Genomic DNA, 21,168 nt, shown 5'->3' with positions numbered 1-21,168 from the left:
GTTAGATGTCAGAGACTGTTTTAATTGATGTCTCTTTTTAGCTTTTAAAGGGCAAGCACTGCTCGTCTTGCTTGCCCTGATGGAATGACACTGCTCCACCTATAGCAATAAAACGTTTTTCTTCTTTTAAAATTTGAATAATGTCATTAATTGTGGTTTTAAATCGTGCAAAGAAATTATTTTATTTTGGTTTTACAAAAATTCTTTCAATAATTCTAGAACAAAAACAAATTTTCAAACTTAAGCCATGCTTCAGCAAAATTTGCAAGTGTCATTTTAACACCAAAATGTAGATAAATGGCCAACAGTTTAAGTTAACTAAGATGAAATCATCTTAGTCACAAGGCTGTTTTTCAATCTTTTAATTTCATGCTTCTGTTTACAAAAAATCGAACAAACATCTCATTTTTAGATGTTCAATATTCAATATTAGATGTATTGTGATTAAAAGCAACCCCTCAAGAGGAAAGGAGAAGGTGAAATGTCTAATTATGGTATAATTAATAACAAATCAAATCATGTCGATCTCCTGGCTTAAGCTCACACAACTTTCCAGTATCTTCAATCAATCAAATCCTGTATAACATAAATATAAACAGCTGTGCTGTTTCAGTTAAAGGGTTAAGAACAAATTGAAAAACTGTTTTTTGCTGCTAAAGTGATTCTGTTTCTTTGTTTTTATTCCACATTAGTAAATATCCATCAGGATAATCCAATGTTGGTTTTGCTCATTGCATTAAAAAAAAGGATAATCAGCCTCACTCTCAAAGGTTGGTTTAATTCTGAAGGGGAATGTGTAGATTTCAAAGCAGTCTCCTCCTAAATGGCAAAAACAAGTGTGTGTGTGTGACAGTGGGGGGATGCAGGAGGGAGTGAGGCGAAATGGTCACATGCGTAGCAGACTGTCAAGGAATAACTTGCCCCCTGCCTCTCTCTCTTTTTCTCTCATCCTCTTGACTCCTTCCATCCTCCTCCTCTGCCTCCTCCAGCATGCCGCTCTCCCCTCAGCTCCTCATTTTCATCTTAATCTGCGCTCGCTCCGTCCCTGCTCTCCCTCTCTCTCTCCAGCTCTGTCCCTACTCTCTGCTCCCCGCTCCGCCACCTGTTAGTCTCCTTCTCCTCTTCACACCAGAATCCCCTCTTCTTCCTCTTTTTCTTTTATGAGGAGTTTCACACTTACGCTATCACTGAGGTAAGACACCGTATTTATTCTTTTATTCTGAAATGCAGATAGTTTGATTCTAAAGCCAAGGCTGGAAATGTTAATTTTTCCTCTTAAATTGCACCTGCACTTCTTCTCAGATGTTTGGTTTTAGGTTTTGTTGGCCACCTTCCACTGCCGTCATTGCATGCTCACTTTGTCTGTAAGGTTCATGTGCATGTCTGCTTCTTTTTAAGGTAAAAAACTAATGCATCACAAACCAGGCAGATCATTCTGCATACAGCAGTGAGGTGCAACATGTGGCATGTGTCTGCTCTTTCACTTTTCTTTCACACCTTCCTGTCACACTCTCACTCAAGTTTTCCCGTTCCTGGCTGCCTGAAAATAACTTGGCTCTTAATTTATAAGTGCCGACTGTCACGATGGTTAGCTGTAGATGATGCTGAGTACCAAGCTCTAATGAGCAGCTACACTCTGAAAGCACAGTACTATACCATCTGCTTGTCAGCCAGCAGCTTGTTATTTAAAGGTGAATGGAGCCTGCCGCAGGGGCCCCATTGTATGTAGGACACGGGGGAAAGTAGACGAAAACCAGCCGGGAGACAGAGAAATCCTCACGCACCTACAGGTGGAATAAAGGTGTCTGTGAAAGACTAATGGAGAGATAATGAGAGATAAAGAGTGCAGGAGAAGAAAGGGGAGGTGAGAAGACAGAGGTTGAAGAAGAGAGCTCCCATGCCTGTGATATGACTCTAATTTAAAGTGAAGGAGCTAAAAGGGGAGGAGGGGAGATTGCATGTTGCGCAAAAATATTTCTGACCGCCAGACTGTGGCAGCGTCGCTCCCCCCCCCTTTTGAAGCTGGAAACCTATGTAACCTCATGAACATAAGTACAAGGGGGCCGTGCATAAAATACTCTACTGTATATGGTTGCATAACTAATAGATGTAGGGATAGTGTGTGTAGCTGCAGGGAACCAGTGGCACATTATCCTGCAGCATATAGGAATTATGCAAAGTAGTGCTTCAGCACATAAAAACCTGTAAAGTGTAACGCTGAAATCGGCATCTTATTATCTTGCGCGCGTGCAGCCAGACTTCTCAGCAACAAGATGACGAGGAAACGAGAAGATGACAGAGATTCCAGCTGGCAGCGTGAGAGCGATCAGTCCTGAGCTCCCTGAGAGCTCCTGCTTCCCAGAGAGCTGCGAGCCACCGGGCCTCTAGGGTGTACGTGTGCTGCTGTTGATGCCTGTGGTGCTGGTAGTGCTCAGGCTGCTCCAGCTTACAGCCACATCTGCCAAAAACAGGGGGTGGGGGGGACTGACTGCACACATTATATCAGCCAATACCCTCCAACAAGCTGCTGGGTGTGTGTGTGTTTGTGTGTAATTTTAGGGGAATTAATAACTCATAGAACTATATTTACATGTGTGATTGCAGATGTGCATGCTGATATGGCACAGTGTGTGTGTGTGTGTGTGTGTGTGTGTGTGTGTGTGTGTGTGTGTGTGTGTGTGTGTGTGTGTGTGTGTGTGTGTGTGCTTTCCTGGCTTATTTTTTCTTATAAGAACTTCTGAATTAATCCATCAATAAATTTTAGTCAATCAACATCTCACTGACTCGTTTTCACCTTCCTCTTAATATCAAGCAATCCACCTCTTAAGTTCATTTTCACCCGTGGGCGGCTTCTGTTTTGTTTATTTTATTGTCGGGCAGAAGTGATTTATTGCTTTGTTTTCTCTCTAAATGATTTACCTCTGACTCTGCGTGCAACAAGTCTAGGATATCTCTGCTCTGCTTAATTGAACAGTAAAACAGAGCGGCGGCGCTTTTCCGTGTTTTTCAGGATTTCTGATGTCATTAAATGTGCTCTTGTGGCACCAAAAACATGACAGCTGCTGGTTTATAAAAGGCAAGATGTCCATCATTTCCCATCCCAGAGCCAGAAGTCTGTCAAAGTCCTTTCAGTCAAATGAGTCAGGGAAGTTTGCAGCATGGCACACTGCGGCGTGCTTCAACAGTTTGTTTCAACGCCGGCCAAGAAAGAGCTGGATTATCTGTGGTGTATATTACCCGCTGTTGCGCTCACAGCGGTGAGACCAGATTGTGTATGACGAGTGACCCTCGGTGCCCGCAATTCTACTCAAGGTCAACGGTCAGAGGCAACAAATTTAGAGCCACTGACAGCCAGGGGAGTTGTTGGTCATAATGATGGAGTCCTGATGAGAGAAGTCTCGGAAATGGATCTGTTTACTAGTTTGACCCCCAAAACAGCCTGCAGCCATTAACCTAGCATAAAGAGTGGTAGCTGGAAAACAACTAGTCTGATTCTGTTCAAGTGTAAAGCAGGGTGTGGTTTTACCGGAAGGGTACAAAAATGTTCTGACTTTGTGGGGTTTTGGTGGCTACTTTCACACTGATTTCGACCTTTGGTTATAGTCGGCTAGCCTTTTACTACAGTTCAAGTGTAACCGCCTGCTTGCTGTAGCTACATTTTTGCTCACCCGTGAGTGTCCTTTTCAAAATCTTGTCAACAATAAATACATGGTTAGTGACTCCGGTAATATGGACACAACAGGCTCGTCTAAAATTCAACATCCCCACTTCTCCGCCATGTTTGTTGGTGGCATGTGATGTGACCCAGTGGAGCGTTTCTGTCACCGCCGTCTTGGTGATTTAGAACCAGATGTCACAAGCGAGAAGCAGATCTGGCTGTGAACCCACATACTCATCGGCTAACTACTTATCAAAAACACGTTTCAATGAGTACACTGTAGGTCAACTGTATTATCGATGCTATCCGGTTGTTCAGTGATGACGCGACGAATCCTACTTCCGGGTCTAAAGTAGTCTGCGTTTAATATGGCTTTTGTGTTGTTAACATGTTTAATGTTATGTATTTTCTTCTATTTGATCTCAAAAAGCTCCTAAAACAGTCAGTGATCCCTGTTGACCTCCCTCTGCTTTTATTACCACTAATCATTTATTTAAACTCAGTTTTTAAAACCTTAGGATGTAACTACAGCCCAGCCCATGCAGCAGTATATGACTGACTAACCTCGTATTGTGGATGGATTATCTCAGTTGTTCTCCTGGCTGAAGTTTGGTCCTTTTACAGCATCCTGCCATGCGATTACATTTGTTCCTGACCACCGAGAACACTCACGGTAACTTTTATCGAGTGGAAAAAAAGTTAGCTTGTTTATATTATGCTAACATAGCTGTGTCGCTAGCGGTCACGTAGCACATCATTATATACCAGCTAGCCCAACTTCAGTAACCCTACAAACGTCACTGCTGTTTAGTTTTCTGTCTTCATTTATGCTGGAAGTGATAGCAGAGCTGTACGTTTTAATTTGTTTCCAAAACCCCGCAGTCAGGACGTGCTATATTGTATTTAGATAGAAGCTAGCGAGCTAACTTCCTGCTAACTTCTAACTCCGTTAAATGTCATAAATTCCGTTTTCATGGATGCCTGGATGTTAAACTCAATTGTTACACCTGGTAGAGCAGAACGCTGATCATTTTATTAAAGATGAAAGACTTTAGATAGTTTTTCAACTCTCAGTAATGCCATAGTGATCGTTTGATATATGGACCTGCAGCGGAGTTTAGGCCCAGACACGGCTAGTGACGTCAGACTGAACAATCGGATTGTGAGCTGCAGCTGGAGCCCCCTGGTGGGCTGTGGAGGCACTGCAGGTACATGTTTGAAGTAGGTAGGTATATAAATGTATTTATCCATCCATTCGCTTCCGCTTATCCTTTTTCAGGGGAGAACATGCAAACTCCACACAGAAAGACCCTGGACTGATGGTGGAATTGAACTCAAGACCTTCTTGCTGTGCGGAAACAGTGCTAACCACCGTGCCACCGTGCTGCCTTATGTATTTCTTTATATAAAATGTGAATTAAAACTGTTAGTAGGTGGTGGTCAGTTTGTGATATTACTCATTACACTGACCTAAATATACGAGACTGATTGAATTTTGTCTCAGAGTGGCATGTGGGTCGTACACAGACCTTAACACTAAGGTAGCATTAGCAATTTATAACCAACTGCCTGTGCTGTCTATGTTTTTTGCATAAAATTTTCAATACAACACTTTCTTTTGCATTTTTTTAGTAAAAAAATATAAGATTGGGTGAGGCCCACGAGATTTTCACTAAAATGTACAAACTGACTTAATATTTCATTCGGAATAACCCCAAAATAATTAACTGAGCCCATAAACTTTTCAGCAAAGGGTTTACACAGGTGGACACGGCGTGAGGGCCATGTCCACAAAGATTTCTATACAACTAGATATCATTTTGCAACCACAGCTCCACTTTTCTGACCCAGAAGCTGCATCCAATTTTTCATACTGTCTGCAGTTCGTGACATGTAATTTCAGACCCTTTTAATAGTTCTCTGGTGAAACCATTTGAAAGCAGTAAGCTTATTGAATATACTGACCTTATCCAAGTAGTTTTCTATGTTACATAACTAGTAATTTCACAGAGAAAGGAGGGCTTCGTGGCAATGTGTCTATATTCAGTCGAGTCCTTTGAATTTGATACAAAATCTGATGCAAGACCTTCACTAAAAATTTGTGTTATAGAAGACTGGCATCTGCTCTTTAGAAGGGATGAATGTAAAGAGGTGTACTGTCTGAATTAATAATTAAAATGCCTCTATTCTCATGTTTAACCTTAAAGAAACTCTGATGTTTTTATAGGCTATTAGAGGTAACCGGGAGAGATGAAGACAGTCTCGCTTTTTACTTTTCATCCAATAAGACGTTGAAAATGAGCTTAAAATAAGAATTTATTACATGAAAAATACTTAAACAGAACACCAAGCTTTCCCTGTCTGAATTCTCATTTTTATGTTTCTAAATCTCGCTGAACTCGGCGTGCACGGCAAACACGGAGTAAGTGCAAATATTAACTTCTCAGTTCCAATCGATTAATGCAGAGAAAGCAGCGATGGGAGTCCAGGGGGGGATTTTCAGTTCGCTGCAGAGGACAGAATGGCCCCTCAAGCCCTGCTGAGAAAACAAAAGCTATGAGATATTTGTCCACCCCCTCTTTTTTTTATTTTGGGAAAAGAGCAGACACATCAGCCTCGTGGTCAGCTCCACTCCTTGGAACCACAACACTATATAATCATCAGGAATCTTCTCTCCATCTCAGCCTGTAAAGATTTATGTAATTACCTTTGTGTCTGCAGAGCATTCTGAAAAGCTTTTTATAGATAAGATGCATGCTCAGACACTCTCACACACACTGCTGTTTCATTGAGGATGATTAGGATATGGAGGAGACCCCCGTTGTCCATTATCTTTTATCCTCTCTGATAGGGTTGGGTTTATTCAGATCTGCTTAATTGAAATGCAAATGTATGCACATCTTAAATGTAATGTCATCTTTTAAAACTGTTCCAGTTACACTAGAAAGATTTTCACCAGGAAAGCACTGTGAGGAAAAAACATCCTTAGATATGTTCTTGAAAATGAAAATCCTAGAGGAGCAGAGACTGTTTGTAATCAAACACCTCACTGAGCTCAGTGCTGAGGAAAAGAAAAGGCCCGTCTTCACTCTTTCTACACTGGTAAGCAATTCAAAATTGTGTGCATACACTAATGTGATATTCTCCTTTCCAGCCCTATGACTGTGCGAAAAGGAAAACGTTTGGGCATCACCATCCAGGAGCACATGGCCATCGATGTCTGCCCGGGCCCCATACGCCCCATTCGTCAAATCTCTGCCTACTTCCCTCGCCTCTCGCCCACTTCCTCCTTCTCCGAGCCACTCTCACCCAATCAGGTGGCGGCGCCCACAACGCTCAGCCCTGGCAGCACAGGTCAAGCTGGAGGGCCCATGGGAGGAGGAGGGGGGAGCAGTGGCCTTTTGTCGCCACAGTTACCGGGAGCGGCGGGGGGAGGGGGCTCCCTGTCAGCCATGAGCAGCATGGACACCTCCATTGAGATCGACAGCTGTGACAGCGATGATAACAGTGAGTCACCTGGAAGTCTCATTGAAGCAACCTAATCTAAGAGCAAATAAAATTAAGTCAGCGCACATCTGGTTTACTGCGGATCATTTCACCGCTTGAAATATTGAAAGAACTTTGCACTGCAGCAAGTGCTCCATGCATAGTCTGCAAAAGGACTCCAACTTTATTGTAAGAAAAAAAAAGCAACTTTCCTTATCAGATTACCTCAGAATATATCAAAGTTTATTAATCTGGCTTTTTAAAGCTACAGTTCCCCGGTGAATTCAGTAGTTTGAGACCACAACATGACCAAAATTATGCTGGACATCTGCAATGAACTTGCAATTTCATTGTCATGCAATCGCTCACAGTCAGTTGCCATCTTCAGGGCAACCTTTGTACATCAGGTTGGCTATAAAATAGCAATTTTGTTTGCAATTAACTGCAATAAATTGGCTAAATCGGTAGATTCACATAAACTACAAGCATTCAGAGTCCAGCCAGAACCTCAAAGATCTGAAATTCACAAATTCCTGCTTTAATATTGAGGTACAGTCTGCAGGGCAATGATTTAATTGCTGAACGACATAGGTGCTTGACAACCTTGTTTTTATATAAGAAAGTAACCAGAACACAGCTATTTGGCAGAGAGTCCCAAGGTTTTTACGGTAATCACCACGTTGCCTGGTGGAAGGCAGCTTTGCAGGCTGAGGGTGTTGCACAATAAACCTCTGACGAACCAGCTGGTCGCTGCAGCTACTTGTAGTGAGTCCATAAATATTAAAAAATTCAATTCTGTCACCAAGAAACCTCTCAGTTTTCTTAGTTGCAAGGAGGCTGTGGTCTTATTTTTACTAAAAGCGCGCAGAGCGATGTGCTTTTTGTTCTCCATCTTCAGGACCATGTAGTTTTAGAGGAATATAAGCGTCTCATGTAAATGCAGTGGGATTCTCTGTGCAAGTCCCAATAAATTCCCCTTTACACCTTTCCTTGACCTATTGGGGTGGGAAGCAATTAAATACAAGGATAAAGGTTTAGAAAGCATCAAAAACAGGAACTAAAACAACACAAGAAAACCTTCAGAACAAAACAGAAAATACCAGAAACTACAAATACACAGAGTCATGAAAAGTAAGACTGTAAATCTAACAGGGACCTCGGAGACCACCAGAAGAAAAATACCACCAAGGATAAAAAAGGACAGATCGTTTAATAAACATGTACCAAGACTTGAGTATAAAGTTTTGTAGAAGTTTCCGGGTACTACATTAGAGGTCAACCTCTACACGGGAATAGCATTACAAAGGATGAATGAAAGACATGTCATTCAGTTTAAGAGTTGCTAGGAGATGGGTTTTTATGTGTTTTTGGGTAGAAGCAGTGTAGGTTGTTTCCATGCTTTATGCTGAGGTCAGCCACCCAGCTGCTGTCTGCAGTACATGCACTGCAGTTTCAATCTTTCTCTATCAACTCCCAATAAGAAGGGAAATATTTTATGTATTCCTTTCAAACAAAGAAAAGATGTTTTCATAAAAGTCTGAGCGAATTCAATTTCTCCTTCTCATCTGCTGTTTGTGTTTCTCCCTGCCATCATTCTCCATCTGTTTTGCAGATAATAAAGTCATCAGCTCAAAAGCAATTACCAAAGTAAATGGCGCAGATTTGTGTGTGTGTGTGTGTGTGTGACTTTTTATTAACTGCCTTCCAGCCTCTTTGGGGACGCTAGAGTTTGACCTACTGTACGAGAAAGCCACCAGCTCCCTGCACTGCACAGTCCTCAGAGCAAAGGTAAATCCCGAACTCGGAAAACTCCATTAGAGCCACTGCAGCTGAACCAAGATACAACTCAACAGCATGTGTTTTTTGTTCTACTGATTAAAAAAAGAAGAAGAAGAAAGAACCCTTCAAGTCTTAGTCTGTTAGTCGTTTTAAATTTTGAACATTTGTACTGCGATCTTCTTTTGTACATGGCTTGTATCTTTTCTGAAAAGGGTCTAAAGCCGATGGATTTCAATGGTCTGGCGGATCCCTACGTCAAGCTGCATCTGCTCCCAGGCGCCTGCAAGGTCTGATTTTCTTATCAGAACAGAGTTTTTGTCCCTAAATGAAAGATGCCTTCAGTATCGTGTCACAAGGACTCTGAAGTGCAGATTTAATTCATGTTGCATTTTTTAGCGTTATGCAATGAAAACTAAAGTGCAGACCAATAAATCGGCAATGAGGCAAAATGACCTTGTAGATTGTAGGAACTGAACTTGTTTTCCTCGCGGAGGTTGTTTTCCGTTTGTCTCTCCTCGACAAAGCCTGGCATTAAATTGATGTGTTCTTCTCTCTGCCCATCACTTACAGGCCAATAAACTGAAGACCAAGACTGTTCGCAACACGCTGAATCCCATGTGGAACGAGACGCTCACCTACTGTGGAATCACCGAGGAAGACATGTACCGCAAAACACTCCGGTAAATGTTTGCTCTAGGAAAGGCTATTTCTGTCCTCTTCATGCCCTGCCTTTCTGTTTATCATTTCCCATCGCAAAGCTGACCCGTGCTTTACAAAGGATTTTCTTATCATCGTCTCAATCACAGCTCCTGGTTTTATTTGCCTTTCTCCATTTTGCCATGTTGCTCCTCTCTGTTTCCATCTCCACTGAGATCCTCTTCACCTTTGTTCCTCCCCATCCTCACACTCTCCTGTCCACCAGGATCAGAAAAGATCTCCCCTCACTCGTTCTGAACCACTCCTTTCTCTTTGTCTCTCATTCAATCTGGCTCCTTGCTTTCTCTCTATCCAAGTTGCAGTGACAGATTGAGGTCAGACTGAGCTCCGCGGGGTGTTTTAATTTCATTGACCCCCCTCTAGAGGTGACGAAAGCTGCGAATTGTTTCTGCCTGTGACTAAAACTTTGCCGTGGCACACATGGGAGTGGGATTTAAATAGGATCGACGGATGATCTCTCCAGGGAAATTAGAGAATCTGGCAGTGTTAATTCAGCAGAGACATGTAAAGATCAGGAGATGGGAAGTTGAACTTAGGTAAACATGGAAACATGTCACCATCGATCTGTGAAATACAGTGTCTTTAAAATTGACAAACTTCTGAGAGCACGAGATTCAAAGGATTGTTTCAAGCAGTCACTGTGGACACGTTTGGTGTCAGCTCCTAAGAATTTAAGAGTTTCTGATTTTTCCAAAACAAGCTAATGCTACAGTCACACTGGGGAAAACAGTGTTTCAAGATGATGGCACAACCAAAATTGCTGTAAGTCTGTGCAATGAACCTCTGGTCTTGTTGGATTAGAAATATTTGAAGATAAAGACCAGGTCTGCAATCACTCGAACTCAGCTACCGTCTTTAGAGCAACTTTAGTGGAACAAGACGACAAAGAACTGGCAATGAGATGCCATTGGTTTGCAACTGAATGGGGTCAAGTTGGCAATTACATGCGATCTGTTTGTGTAACTATAGAAGGTAAATGGTATAAATCAGCAAAAAGCTGTTGCCTCTGATATTCAGGGTCAAGCCAAAACCTCATAGGTCTGAAAGAGAAATTCCTCCACAAACAGTGACAAAGTTATTGCGGGGCAGCAACTTTAGTCTAAAAGCTAAAAAAATTAAATACATTAAAATAAAAATTTAATGCAGTCACTGGGCAACCACCAGTTTTTCTCAGTTGCTAGGAAAACTTTTTTTTAACTCTAGTGTGACTGACCCATAATGTGACAAATGAAAGCTTTTAAAAGGGACAATAAGAAAATGCAAAATCAACGTGCAGAAGAACAAATCATCACTATTTTATAAATTACTTAGCTACATAAACAGGAAAAAAGTATCAATGTCATTACGGTAGTTACATGGATAGCTACCAGAGTTAGCGTGCTAAGTAGCTAGCGCCCATATCCTTTGTACCTGATGAGGTGATGGTCAGTGATCGCCCTCAAAGAAACAAACTGTGCTGCCCAGATCAATGTTTTCTCTTTTCTACAGTCTGGGGAAAAAAATCATATATTTAGACCAACAATGAATTAAACAGTAAAATAATGATGGCTGACGCTCTTGGTGACTAACAGCTGTCGCCATGCTGGAGAGCAGGATAGATACAATAGGCGGCTGAGAAGGGTTTGTTTTTAGTATAATACATATCGCCCTCTTATTTGCCTCCACTTCCTCACACACCACTTACAATATTCTCTGTTATAGCCGCCAGCATCAGGTGACACTAAGCTTTGGAGGTGTTGCCCTGCAACAAGCTGAGACTGCACAGCTTATCCTGTTATGATGATTTGAAATTGATGTAGCTGCTGTGACGTCACCTGTTGCTTTGTTAAATCCTGTTTTTAAGCCACATGAGAATCTTGGTGTTTTGAAACTAGATTAGCCCAGCAAGGAGTTGATCTGACTGTGAAATCACACATCTCTCTGCACGATCTATCTTTCTGAAAGTTAGAGAAACAAAATTTACACCTTAGGCTTTTTTCCCACTCGAAATGAGCGACTGAGTCCATAACTCATCAGGAAAGTGTAAAAGGAAAAGTCAAGGGCCATTTACCACAGATTTCTGCATGATCGTAACGTCACCTTATAACAAAGTTGCCGGTCTTGTACCTCTCTTTTATAACTTGTGTTGCTGTCGCAGCCAGATTGAAGACATGTATTTAGGATCGTGTCAGTTTTTACTGCCATTTTAATGACATATCAGCAGGAAACTCAGATTCACAGATTACACAGAGCAGGATGCTGCAACAGTGTTAAAAAACTGACCACTTCTCCTGCTAACTAGTGCTGATGTGAAGGTATTGTCTGATTGGGGACACTGATCATTCAGGAGCATATTGTAGGGAGTACCAGCACCAAAACACTGAACTTGAAAGGATGTGACTATGATGACGTTACTAGCAGCACGCAAAGTGACCAACAGGGTGGGTTTGTTGAGAGAATTATGCCTCAGCAGGAAATATCTAACTACGCAGAAATGGGAAACTCATTTTAACCCTACGCTGTAACCGTCCACATAACCTGATGTGATGTAACTACACATCCGGTCAACGCATACCACAACAACTTAAATGCCGTGGATGGTTGCGGTTACGGCATCCCGCAGAAGTCTAAATCAAGCTCAACTGTTTTTGTAACCACAGGTATCGCCTCCTTGTGGTCATTTCAAATGAATGCGCTATCACACTCCGTGTGTAGGACCACAGCCCAAAAGCCAATTAAGGTTTTTTTTCTGAAGCTCAATTTGGTTTAAAAAAGAAGAAGAAAAGTATGTGGAACTAAAGAATAAACATTTTGCTATTTTATCTTATTATTTATCAATGTTTGACTCAAAAAGTCACAGGTTTTGATAACGTTTTCTACGTTTTTAGCCGGAAATAGACAGCAGGCAGTCACAATGAGACTTCATCTGTATATAAGGTGATGCTGGTATGTGTAGATCAGATTCACCCCCCTGCTTGGGTTCACATTATGGATGATGGCTGATGCGTCAGTAATTACGAGCTGTCACAATGACACTTAAATGTTTTTATTACTTGATGTCCTGTAAGTGAAGCCTTACATCCAGCTGGTATTATAATGGCTCCATCTTTCTTCCCTCTTTGACCCATCATTTTCTCACTTACCACTTCACCCTCGAGCTGTTTTACACCATCTTTCTCCCCTTAGCGCCAGCTGCTGCTCTCATCTGCGCTCATCCCCCCCTCTCTTCATCATTAGTTTTGTCTTTTTGATACTCAATGTTTTAGATTGAGGAAACTTAAGTCACTAAACTAGATATTAACTCTCGGTATTTTAACAGATTATTGTCTTTTATTATCAGAAACTGAAGACAAACGTTACACCTGTGGTTATGAATTTAGTAAGAAGTCAAATGAAGCAGTAGATGGGGAGGCAGCATGTTTATATACCAATCTCTCCTGTGGCCGATCGCTTTCTTGATTTTCTTCCTCCCATTATATGTCTTTCATTCATATTTACATAAATTAAAGAGAAAAGGTGCTGGGCTTCAGTTAGCTTGTAACATATCACTTCACATGTTCATTTAAATAGACTAGCCTGTTTTCATCACGTCACTCAAATCCTCACAGACACAGCATCCCTGCATCTCCTTCACTCCACTCTCCCCACCCGCCCACTAGTTTATTTCAGGCACTATTATGGCAGGTGTAAAAGTTTGCCAGGCCCATAAATATGGATTGACGTAACCTAGCATGATGCACTTTCACATTATATAAATTCCTGCTGGAGGAAAATGGTAATTACTTCTAGTCTGAACACACACACTCACACACAGGCCTGATTTACATGTAGCGTCGGTCACTTTCTGACTCTGTTACTTTATTCAGGTCGTGTTTATGTCAGTGATTTCCCTTCCCTAAAATGACTCATGATATTGTGTTTGACTACCACACTCCATCACACACAAAAAGCACTCTCCCTCTGATTACTTTACATTTTCTGTCATATCAGGGTCATTGTAGGTCTAAACAAATAAAAAGGGTGGTGGGGAGGCAGATGATGACTTAACAAAAAACTTTTATTTTTAGTAAAACTTTGAATTATCTCAGATATTATACAATACTATGCAAAACCCTTGACTCACCCCTCATTTCTTTATATTTTGCTCAGAAAATGAGAAATGGGTGCAGTGACTTGTTAAAACATGTGCAAGCATATGTAGAAATTCAATCTTGTAATAAATGCTGTCAGTCAGTATTTGGTGTGACCACCTTTAAGGACATTCAAAGCTCTTCTTTGGATGTTTCTGCCTTCTGTTATATTCTCTGTCACGATGACCCCACACTGCTTCAGTAAGGTTGAGGTCCGGGCTCTAGGGAGGCCAATCCATGATTGATAGTGCGCTACTGTGCGGTTTCCTATCCAGGTATGCTTTTACTGTGCTGCATTGTGTTTGGGAGCATTGTCATGCTGAAAAATGAAGCTGTTCATGCTTTTCAGATGGTTCTTTTCTGCGTCCATCATTTTTGACAAGATGGCCAACACCACTGCCTGAAACGCAGTTTGAAATGCAGTCCAGCTTCCACATATTTTTTAAAGACGCCCTGACAGCATGTAGAGATATGCGAAGTTTTGGTCCAAGTGCTTTTTGGCAATCGGTACAAAGTTTTTTGTTGGTACAAAAATATTTTCTTATCTGTCAAACAGCGTTCTCTTTGTGTTTCATAGATTCGAATAAAGAAATGGGGACACATGATGCATTTGTGACAGGCTTTTAGTGTCAAAACCCCTGAAAGTATTTTGTTACTAGCTTCGCTAAGTTGTCTGTTATGTGTAGACACAACACTGTTAAGTGGCTTAGCAAAAAAATAAATCCTCTAAAAATGACCAGGTACAAAAAAAAATACACTGGCTGCTTTTTCACACATTTTCAATGTCCAAAGAAAACCTTTGATAGACCTTCAGAAAGCGTGGAGAACTATTCTCAAGACCACTTTAAGAATTTTCAAGACATCCCGTCTCCTTGGAAGCAAAGTCTTAAGAAATGTGGTGTGGCTAAAGAAATTTTCACAGTGCTGTTCAGACCTGTAAAGATGCCTTCCATGTTGGTCCAAACACTGCCTATTGAAACAAGACTCTCCAATAAAGAAATCCTTGTGATTTTAGCCATTATCATCCAGACTTTGCAGAAATGTTACTGTGAACTAATGCTCTTCAAAAGAAAACAATATACTCATTTATATGCTGAGCATCAGAAACAAAGAACAGCTGCAAAGGTATTATTTGCGCCAACATGTGGATGCGGCATTCCCTTTTTTCTTGTGCTTTCACCAGCGTCTGTGGTGCGGTGACATTGATCCACCTGCAGAGTGATGCGATGTGTTTTCTTAAGCCTTTCTTTTAAAATGTGTAAAATTTCAGAATTATAGTTTTTCCCCTCGTAAATAGATTGTTTCACCCAGCTCTGTAATTGAATTCCATACCTACAATGGCCCTATTATGCCACTGCAGTAACCAGCTACTCTTATTTTGATTCATGCTTCGTGCTCTGCCCATCGTTCTCTCCTCATTTCTCATTCTTTACCCCCCCATCCCCTCCCTGTCTCTCACTCCCAGGGTGTCCGTGTGCGACGAAGACAAGCTGACACATAATGAGTTCATTGGGGAGTCTCGGGTGGCCCTGCGCCGTGTGAAGCCTGACCAGACCAAACACTTTAACATCTGTCTGGAGCATCCACCTCCTGTGAGAAGAACGGGGGGGAGAGGGGAAAAAAAGAAAGACAGAACCTATAAAACTAGGAAAAAGGAAAATCTAAGCGTATAAGGGAGATGAATGCTACAGTAGGGGGTACAGCAGTATTTATTGAGGCATCCTGTCTGACTCACAGCTGTGAGTAAAGATGGGGGGTGCACAGAGAAAGAAGGGGATGAGGTGATGACAGAGGGTAACACACACCGGTCAGCCACAACAATAAAACCATCTGTAATATTGTGTAGCAACCCTTCATGTGAGTCACAACGGCCTTGACCAGTTGGGTCTCGGACAGAGGACCTCTGGAGGCGTCCTGCGGTGTCTGCTACCGGCGGTGCATCCTGCGTGCTGCAGGATGTGACTCATGATTGTTCTGGCGCTGGATCAGATGGGAGTCTGTGGGTTGGGCTGTCACTTTGGGCATTTTATTGTGTTACCCCAACTCATTCTTGGGCAGATTTGCAAAGTGACAGGATGTCCTATTTGGGAGAGCAGCTGCCATCGGGGAGCGCCACTGTCAGGTGTGGATGGTGTGCAAGTTTCAAGTGAGTGATAGGTGTCAAAATAACTTCCATACGAATGCCAGGACCCAAAGTTTCCCAGCAGAAAACTGCACTGTACTGAGATAATAAACCGTATCAGTTCATCCGTCAGTGGTTTTAATGTTGTGCCTGATCGATGTATCATTTCACTTGGATGAATATCACACATCTAGGTCTCATCATATTTAAATTAAAAAAACAAGCAACGTGGCTGTGCAACATCTGTGCCATCTTTAGATTTATAAATCAATAACTGCATTTATAGAAATAAACTGTATTGCCAGTTTGTGAAAAATCCAATAACTTATTAAGCATTAATTCCATCCATTTTCTAAAAAGGCCCGTTAAGGGTTGCAGAGCAGCTGAAGCCTATCCCAGCTGCCAGCGCATGGTGTGAAATGACCGAGCGCTATAAGGTATTGATTAGGGAGAAAGAAAAGAAAGATGCGCTAATGATTTAGAAAAATGACCTCGAAGTTTTCAAATGTTAATACTGAATGCTGATGGCAAATCTGCACCCATGTTTTTCATGTTTATGAAAAAAAAGTTACATTTAAAAATGTAAGACCCTAAACTCTTTCCACCTAGTTTTAAATCTGAATGACTGGGTTGGATAAAGCGCGGCTCTCGGTGGCTGTTGAAATTCATCCAACAAGTGTGGGAGAAGGTGAAGGTCAGGGCTCGGTGCCAGCCAGGCAACGTATTCCACAACAAACTGGGCAGCCCATTTATTTTAGAGCTCACTTTGTGCATAGGAACACAGAAAAAAGGCCTCTCCCAAACAGTTCCTGCAAAGTAGATAACAACATCGTATTATTGTGCAGCATCATTCAGTATGATAGTATCGCCAGCCTGCATGTAACTAGTAAAAACTTCAGCTTTAAGATGTGCTGAAGGTTCACACGGTCAATGTCACCGTGTTTCCTTTGGCTTAGTTTAACAGTACAGTGACAATACTGATCCATACTGGCTGAAAATAAATCAATAAATCAGGTTGTGGCACAGCAGCTGCAAGTTCATCAATTATTTACATTTTCCGACTTGTCGTAATGATCTTATCTAGCAAACTTGAACGCTTTGTCCGCAAACAGAACGGCATTAATGAGCTGCTGTGCTCGGAAAAATCATTGGAAATAAAACCACTGCGCTCGGGATTCATCCAGGAGCATCAGAGCACTCGCTACATCGATCAGATAATTTTCTCAAAATATTTTTATGCTTCAATACATCAACCGTATTAGAGCAAATCTTCAGTTTTCCTGCTTAAATTGACAAATACTGCCCGACTGAACAGACATTAAAATTGTATCTTTTATTGTAATGAAATAAAAGACAGCAGCAGTGAGCATAATAATAACTACTTATCTACAGCTTACTGTATAACTTATATTTTACTTCAATAACAAAAGAGTTCTTTAAAAACTCTGCCACTTAAGCATTTCTTAATGTATGACTAAGTTGGCAAATTTATTATTATTGTTATCATTAGTAATTTGAATGTTACTTATTACCAAAACCTCTGGAAATTGATGATTTCGTTATGTGAAGTCTGAGATGATTTGTGCCTCCTTGGAATTACAAATACTTGATAAAGAAAGAAGTGGATTTGATTTCCACTCCCATGAGCCACAAATAGCTTTTCATGTAGGTTAAATGTCAACTGGGTCACATGTGGGGGGAAAAGAAAAAAAAGCTGCAAACACTGGGAGAATAAAAGGTGAGGAGAAAGAGCAGGAGAAGAGGGGGGGGGGCGGAGAATTGTCAATAGACAGCAAGAGCAAGCCAGAGAGATGAGAAACAAATGGATTAAAAAATAAAAGTGGGGGGCGGGGGTGTGCACAGGGGTCGGGGGCAGAGGTGTTAAAAGGGGTTGCGAGGGCGCTGGGTTTTGTTCTTTCTGAGCTGGGGAAGGCTGCTGGTATTGGACTGGCCCTCTGAGGCCGGTGCCCACTCTGCGATCAAACGCTAAAGCCTTTCTGTCATCCCGCGAACAGACGCTGTGTCAGGAATGTAATTTTCAAAGTGGCTCCCCTCTCCGCTCGATGCAGCCGTCCCTTTCTCTTTGCTCCTCCAACCTGCCTGCTTTTCAGGCATCTCCACCTCAATATTTACCTCTCTTCTTTTTTCTGCTCGACTCCAGCTGCCTTCACCAACTGCGATGAGCACAGCCCTGAGAGGAATCTCCTGCTACCTGCGAGAGGTGAACACCCCGAGTCCTCTGTCTGTTCTGTTCAACATGACCCCCCTCCTGTCTGTCCCCTCAGTCCATTTTTCATCCTGTCTTAAAGAACAACACCCATTTTTTATCTTCCACTTCCAAAACAGGGCGAAGTGACCTCCTGATACATTTGCATTTTTAGTGTTAAACTAGAAGCAGGGTAGTGATACATTTTTAAAAAAACCTCTATAAAGTTAGTGATCTATATTTATCTGTAGTTAGCTAGAGCAGAAGTACATGTGCTTAATACTTATTTACTTTTCTATCCAATTTATCAGTATAAAAAATATTATCTTTGAAAATAATTACACAACAAAGCAAACAAAGCTGTCGGAGTGGAAATAATTCAGCAGAGCTACGTTATTTCGAATCCAATCAAAATTTCATTTGTAAGCTGAAGAATGATTCTTTTTTATTTGTTCTTTTAAAAGCTGCATAAACTAAACTAACATGCACACACTGACTTTTACCCCTTAAGCCCTAAGCTGTTTTTTAAATGACCAGGGAAAAAAAAGCATTATCCCTAAATTTAGTCAGTCAGTGACAGCTGCAACACCGAAAGGCCAAAATGAGCAGCTCCTGGCTAAATAGATTTGATTCGCGTGGGGAAATTTTGAAATGCAGCATGCCTCCTTGTCCACACCAGACAGAGGGGTGGGGGAGTGCAGGAACGCTGACAATTCTTCCTAATCAAGTCTGTAAATTAGAGAGGAACACAACCGTGTAACAAGCCGTTAAATGTCGAGTTTACCGAATCCGTCCTGAAAATTCTCACTTAAACTCTTACAGCAGCAGAAATGAAGCAGAACAAATGTTTCCTCCGAGCGGCCTCTTCATCCGATCTGTTTGTGTGTTTGACAACCCTCAAAAAGTGAAAGCTACATCGCAGATATGAGACGCAGAATCCCAGCTGTGCAGGAAAAGAGTCGAGCTATGACGCAATCGAGAGCAGCCAAACTTTATGTTTCCAGTATTTCTTATCCTCACTGTCTGCAAATATCTCTCGATTATAGGTGTGTGGACATTTGGACAGTTGCACTGGTGAACTGGAAGAACAAGGTTTAGGGTAGTCTTCTGAGCAGGAGTGAAAAATTGCTGAAAGTCTGCTGTAACTAGTGCACTGTACAGTATTTTGTGTATATTCATGTTAACTATAACATTTCTTTAAATTTTCTACTTTGTCAACTAGAGAGGTATACTACCAACGACGTTCAGCACAGTCAGGATTTATTTATGTTTGACAAGACCACAAATCCCAGGTGGAGATAACAGGCATCACAATGGTGGTTATCAGCTTTCTCTGTTAAGCTGGGTTCTCTGCAGAGGTCACATGACTCTTCTTGGGCACAAAATGATCCCTGTGAGTATCACCTACTCCAGAGATCTTATCAGTAAAATGGATCACTGTTACAAATAAAACGAGAGATTAATGCTGCAGCGAAGTCATTAATCTGGGGTTACATCACGCTGGGTGGTAAAATAGACACTTTAATTATTTCATCGATGAAAGCGATCTCGGTGCTGCTGTGGATTTCTGACATGACAGCTGCACATTACAGCTTTGAAACTTTAAACTGGATACTTTTAAACGCTAAACATGAGACATATTCAACCGATAGAGAATCAATATTGCACTTAAAACATGCTGTAAACAGAAGAATCAGTAAAAACTTCCTGCTGATTGCTGGAAACTTGGAACCTGACCGGATTATGTGTTCAGCACAGCTACCACAGTGATTCAGCCAGGAAAAAGAGCCACTTAAACCCATTAACCTCGCTTGGTAGAACCCCACTGCGGTTTCCCCCCTAAGTGGGATCTGTGCAACTTGTTTGTCGTCACTCGCTCTTTACCTTTACTGTTGGATTAGTTTAGATTCCAAAACTACTTGGTAAGAATTTGGGGGTTAAAGCAGTTCTATTCACAACACTCACCCCAAACACTGAAAAACTACACTTAGGAGTATCAAGTGTATTTAAATCAAATGATAAAGGAATCCTAAATAAACGTCTTTGTGTGCTGCTCTGGGTTGCTACCTTTGCCCCTTCTTGCAAGTAAACTTAGGCCAATATCATGCACTGACTACACTCTGGCTAAAATACATTGTTTAATTACTAAACACACGACGATGTGCTAAAGTAGACGCCACAGGCTACTGGTAATACAGTCCTGCTTTAAAGTGGACTTTATGCTCATCCCTGGATGTAGCTTTCCTATTTAAGCAGGCACACCTAAAGAGCTCATTGACTTTCATCTAACACTTGAGCTCATCTAAAGAGCTTAGATACAAACTTCAGGAGCGCTCTCAGTCCAACGGCAAAGACCCGTCCTGGACAAAGTGAAACATCAGCCTCTAAGTCATTTTACTTGGTCGCTCCCGGCTTTTGTATTTTCTATGGACAACATCAAATAGTTACCAAAGCGTTTGACAAGAAGCGGAACAACAGAATAGATTCAAAGTGACAGATGAAAGGAAGAAAGAAAGCAACAACCGAGGGTGAAGAAAGGGAAGACGGCGCTCTCACGGGCCCATGACTCACCCTCATGGCCAGCAGCAGCAGTACATGTACGGTATTTATAGGAAAGAAGCATTTGCTATTTTTGATTTGCATCGCTGTAGGTGCATTGATTTTCAAAAGCTGTCTTTGTTGGTGCACCACAGATCTACCATTACTGTATCTCCACTAAACGTCTCCTGTAATATCTCTCCATCTCTCATTAAGTCTTATCTTCAGGCAAGAGGTGGAAACAGCAAAGGAGATCAATATGTCACACATACTGATCTCCTTCGAGATCCGCCCTCCCTTTTTTTAAAATAGTTTCAACAGCTTCGCCCCTTCTTGTCACCACGCTGCCTTTCCTGTCTCCCATGTTTTGTGTCTCTCTCTGAGACCAACAACCACTCTGCCATCTGTCGTCAGCAATCAGGGCACTTAAAAAAACTTGTAATTAGTGAGGATAATTTGCACCGGGTACCTGGTAAGGAAACAGCTCGGACCTTCACAGATCGATAGAGAGCAGCTCATTAGGGAGGTGGAAATCAACATACATCAAGTGTGG

The 21,168-nt window shown here is 41.7% G+C and overlaps 1 protein-coding gene across 2 annotated transcripts in view; it reads left to right on the top strand.

The window, feature by feature from the left end:
- The first annotated feature begins 916 nt into the window (after nt 1–916).
- Nucleotides 917–21,168, top strand: part of LOC101483367 (double C2-like domain-containing protein alpha) — a 29,681-nt gene continuing 9,429 nt past the window's right edge. Inside the window, exons 1-7 of one of the 2 annotated variants that reach the window (XM_004574599.4) lie at nt 917–1,192; nt 6,813–7,165; nt 8,853–8,932; nt 9,136–9,210; nt 9,494–9,603; nt 15,215–15,341; nt 18,033–18,092. In XM_004574599.4, coding sequence (XP_004574656.3) covers nt 1,161–1,192; nt 6,813–7,165; nt 8,853–8,932; nt 9,136–9,210; nt 9,494–9,603; nt 15,215–15,341; nt 18,033–18,092 — 837 coding nt within the window. In that variant the 5' untranslated portion in view covers nt 917–1,160. Of the gene's footprint in view, nt 1,193–4,732; nt 4,867–6,812; nt 7,166–8,852; nt 8,933–9,135; nt 9,211–9,493; nt 9,604–15,214; nt 15,342–18,032; nt 18,093–21,168 lie in introns of those variants that run through there. The other variant, XM_004574600.4, reaches the window with a different exon arrangement.

The sequence above is a fragment of the Maylandia zebra genome, linkage group LG8 (assembly GCF_041146795.1).
Source record: "Maylandia zebra isolate NMK-2024a linkage group LG8, Mzebra_GT3a, whole genome shotgun sequence".
NCBI lineage: Eukaryota > Metazoa > Chordata > Actinopteri > Cichliformes > Cichlidae > Maylandia > Maylandia zebra.
The sequence above is the reverse complement of the archived record's forward strand: the minus strand, read 5'-3'. Positions and strand labels throughout refer to the sequence as shown.